The sequence below is a fragment of the Chenopodium quinoa genome, unplaced genomic scaffold, assembly GCF_001683475.1.
Source record: "Chenopodium quinoa cultivar QQ74 unplaced genomic scaffold, ASM168347v1, whole genome shotgun sequence".
NCBI lineage: Eukaryota > Viridiplantae > Streptophyta > Magnoliopsida > Caryophyllales > Amaranthaceae > Chenopodium > Chenopodium quinoa.
Window position 1 is genome coordinate 3,510,584 of NW_018744151.1, and position 4,671 is coordinate 3,515,254.

Consider the following 4,671-nt stretch of genomic DNA (forward strand, 5'->3'; position numbering starts at 1 on the left):
AACAATGTTCAAAAGATCCTTAGAATGTTCAAAAGGATCGAGGGGGGGGATTAGATATACAACCCACTTAACAATGTTCAAAACGATTAGGGGGAGGGGATTCAATATACATCCCTCTTAAGTTGGTCAACTGCACAGTTGTTAGAATATTCCAAAATAATAAACCTCCCTGTACGAGCAAAATAATCCCTAAATCACTATCCCCTATTGTTCATTTGTCCTCAACATCCAAAAAATTAGACATAGTGCAATTTATACCCAAACCAGATCATGTTGTGTGAGAAGATCATCACCTCCATCACCATCCAGACCGACAACACCTCCATCATCAACATCCATTCCAAGAACACCTTCATCATCATCTCTACACAACACAAAGCCATCAGAGTCTTCTTCCACCGTGCTAGTGAAGTACCCAACCGAACCATTTTCAGTCAGCATCTCAATGCCACCAGCAGACAAGCGAAGCACTTCATCAGAGTTCACCTGTACATAAATATACCATTAGTAAGTGTAATTAAAAGAATAAAGTTAAACCTGCACTTATTATTGTTACAAATAACCTGAGGGTGTAGTGCAGTTTTTTTGACGGAGTTGCTCCTCTTAGGAGTTCGCTTTTTTGACTTCTCTACACAGGACCGATGATGTGGATTTAAACCCCTTAACTTAATAAAGAATCTAAAATCACACAAGTAACACAAGCCCTTCGAATTTCCTAAGAAAATCGAACAACTTAAGAATAACGAACCGAATATGACTTTGAAAACGACCACTCCTGGAACGAATTCAACGCCTCTCAAATTACCTAGACCACTCCTGGAACTAAGTACTTTGATGAACAAAACTTAGACTACTCCTAGAACTAAGAATTGAACGTTCTAATTATCAAAACAACTCCTTGAATTGAAAACTAGCAAAAGAATTTGTAAGCAATTAAGCAAAACAAACAATCAACTTGAATTTTAATGATTTTCGAATGTTCTGAAAAATCACGAAAATTACATTATTTATAGACTAAAACTAACTATTCCTAAGTCTATTCGAACTAGGAAAAAACCCTAGCCTTGATCCCCAAGTATCCTAGATAGAATAGGAGAACCAATTCTAATGGAACTAGGAAACTAGTAATAAGACTAGTTCTAATTAACCTAAAACTTCTTAAAACAATTCCTAATTGACTTAGAAATTATTTTAAAATAAAATAACAGAAATTAAGAAGATTCCTAATTGCTTAAACCAAGAAAAACCCTTTCAAGTGAAAGGTAAAAACTTGCAAGCAAAAACTCTAGAAAAAACTAAGTTAGGAAAATCTTTCTTTTCGTACTGCCGCCGAACCACCACCTCACGCGCCGCCATCATCGACACGCGCCCCACCGCCGTGTAGCTGGACTCATGCCGGAGCTAGGGAGCCGGCGCGTGGCACCCAGATCGGCGCGTCGCCGCCGCTGCCGTCGTCGGAACCCAACTGGACCTTGACTTCTTCTTCAATGGCTGCGCATGTTAACCATTCTTGATTCTTTACTCCAAGCTCAAACCCTATTGGCCTTAAAACCAATATGATTGGCTCTTCAAAAGAATTTCCCTCTTGATCCACATCAAATTGGTATCAGAGCTTGTGTGATACCACATCAAATTGGAGTTCTATGAGGATTTTTACGAGAAACAGGATCATTGACTAACAGATCAGTAGATGGGGAACCAATCTCAAAACAGGTCGGAGAAACATCCATAGTGGACTGCTTCCCAGTCTCAGTGACAGTCCCTTTTCCCTTGTTCACAGACTTTGGAGTTTTCTTTCTGGAGGAAGCAGGAGATTTTTTGGTTGATTTGGGTGGAGTTTTCTTAGTTGGTGTGATACCGGATAATCCTGCTGTATTCACTGTGGCTTCCACGTTGATGTCCAACTGCCGAAGTGTGTCGATAACTATGCAATCAGCCACTGTAGAAGCCTTAACGCACAAGGGCTCAAAAGCTACCATCATTTCATCAAACCTCTTCGACTCCACCGTCTTTGAAGGATCATGGTAAGTAACCTTGACCCTAGTGTGCTTTCTGAAAACATCCTTACGCCAACGATTTAAGACAAACATTTCAGGGACATCAGTCATCTTATGCATGTCCAAAACCTTGAGTTTGAAAGAACAAGTTAAAAAGGATATATATATGACTAAAAAACCAATAAAATGAGGCATGCAAGATCAAGGTCAAGGCACGTGCAAATTTAATTTAGTCACGGTAATTATGCTCTCATATTAACAAAAACATTAGTTTTAAGTACCACATTTCATGAATTAGGCATATGTAATGAAAATAAGAAGCATGAAGACAAATGTAAAATGATAAGCACATACACAAGAATACCTTAATGATATGACGACATATAATGCCATGAGTTTCAAAATGCTTGCAGCTGCAGAAAGCTTTAGTGTTTTCTTTATTAATTTTCACATGATATAGCCTCGTGTATTGAGTCGGGAACTCTTTCCGAGTTTCCTTGCACAAGACCCACACTCTGTCCTCAAGAGTGTGGGTAATAGTGGCACCATTATCAGAGTCAATGACCTTAGACAACAGGGTCAAGTACAACACTCTATTGCATTGTTCTTGGACATCCAAAAACTTTGAATCTGTGTAGATTTTTCTGAAAAACCATTCGGGCATAAAACGGTGATAAGTGGTCGACAGAACCGCTGATCAGCAGCATCAGATTGTTGCTCATCATTTGCTCTTAACTCCATTGCTGCTATGTACTTCGGCCCAAACTCATACAACCATGTGTGCTTGTCGAGGAATCCATCAAAGAAAGAGTTAATGCTCTCAACACGCTGAGTAGTCTTCATTCCTTCCCAAAAAAAGGGTCTCATGTAGGCAGGAGCCCACATTTTGCTCTCGGCATACAAACCTATTGAGCAAATACACAAACCTAATTAACAACAAACCTATTGAGCAAATACACAAACCAATAACAATCGATGATCCATTAGGTTAGATGTAGACAATTGTAACACTTTTAGACATAACTTGGCACAATTGCGATAAAAACTATTAAAAAGCATAATTCAAACAACAAATAGCCATGAATTCATATAATGAAGTAACCTATTTAAATTAAACAGAAAGCATATATGTATAAGACTTAGATATAAACATACTAACCTGCCAGCCACGGATCTTCCTCGAGCTGATATTTTGCAATGACAGCAACCCACTCCTTCTCAAACTCATCATCAGTAAGGCTGTCATAAATGACATTGTGAAGTTCCACCTTAAACAATTCATAAGTCTCATACTTACCAAGTTTCTGGCTGAACTTGGTAAGTATGTGCCATAAGCACCAGCGGTGATGTGTACAAGGCATAACATTGCGGAGAGCTTTCCTCATTGCAGCATCTTGGTCACTTAATATAGCCAAGGGTTTCTTTTTAGACATACACCCTAACCAAGTTCTGAATAACCACTCAAATGTTTCGGCATTCTCATGGGAAAGCAAGGCACATCCTAGCAGAATGGATTGTCCATGGTGGTTGACACCGACAAAATTTGCAAAAGGCAGGTCATACTGATTTGTTAAGTACGTTGTGTCAAACACAATCACGTCCCCAAACTCCTCGTAGGCAGCCCTACTTCTTGCGTCAACCCACATAACATCGGACAATTGATTGAATTTTTCTACCCTATGCATATGATAGAAGTTCTGATTATCAGCACTCATGGCGTTGAAGTAATCAAACAACGCATTCCAGTCACCATTCTTCATCTTCTCACTTCTTTCCCGGGAGATAACATTATGCAAATCTCTATTGGTAAAGGCCACATTTTCAACCCCATTCCTCTCACTGGCTAGTGAGTTGAAGACTTGGGTGACCTTTGACCCAGAACCAACATCAGTGAAGAGCTTTCTCCTCACAACATCATTGATGTCTTCCTTCCTATACATAGCAATATAGCGATACTTTCGAGGTGTAGGGACATGATTCCTGTGCTGTAATTCCAACCCCTTTACTACCCAATCACCAGATTTCATTTTGCAGCAGTACATATACACAAGGCAGTCACATTTCTTTGACTTACGCTTAGCAGGCCCTTCCCTTTCAGCAACCACCCTTTTTCCCATTAATGCGACGCCTATAAGTAGTGCTTCCATAGCATTCACACCTCCACATGTAACCTCTTAGGCTATTAGACACAGCTTTCTTCTAGGTGTAGGAACCAGATGCACGAAGAATCCCAAAGCCTTGTTGCCTTCCATAGTTCCTGAAGTAAGTATCAATATCTCCCCAACTAGCAAATATCATCCCCACAAAGGGCGGGGGAACAACCCCATTAGAGAGAACAGCATCATAGCACCTCGTACTCTGTGTTCCATCACACAACAATGTTGAATTTGATACCTCTTTGTTGCCTTGGGGCGTAACCTCACAATCAGAATCCAAATCCACAACATCATTGCAGTCCAAAATCGCACCACTTGTACCGTCACCCCTCATATCCTAAACAAAGTAGTACATAAATATATTATAATCATATTACAAGCAAGTTGACCCCAATTAAAATTCAATACATAAATAGCACATAGAATTTAGGGATGCATAAACAATTAGCTCATTCGCTCAGTTTAGTTAATTTTAGGTCTTTGGTTGAAGTACCTACACCATTAGCTCATGAGTTCAA

The 4,671-nt window shown here is 39.6% G+C and overlaps 1 protein-coding gene across 1 annotated transcript; it reads right to left on the bottom strand.

The window, feature by feature from the left end:
- Positions 1-252: 252 nt before the first annotated feature.
- LOC110693411 (protein FAR1-RELATED SEQUENCE 5-like) lies at positions 253-4,114 on the bottom strand. Its single transcript, XM_021870531.1, has 5 exons — positions 3,157-4,114; positions 2,689-2,902; positions 2,362-2,641; positions 1,665-2,126; positions 253-486 (listed from the first exon to the last, which is right to left on the bottom strand). The coding sequence occupies exons 1-5, from the start codon at positions 4,112-4,114 to the stop codon at positions 253-255; spliced, it is 2,148 nt and encodes a 715-aa protein (XP_021726223.1).
- Positions 4,115-4,671: the final 557 nt, after the last annotated feature.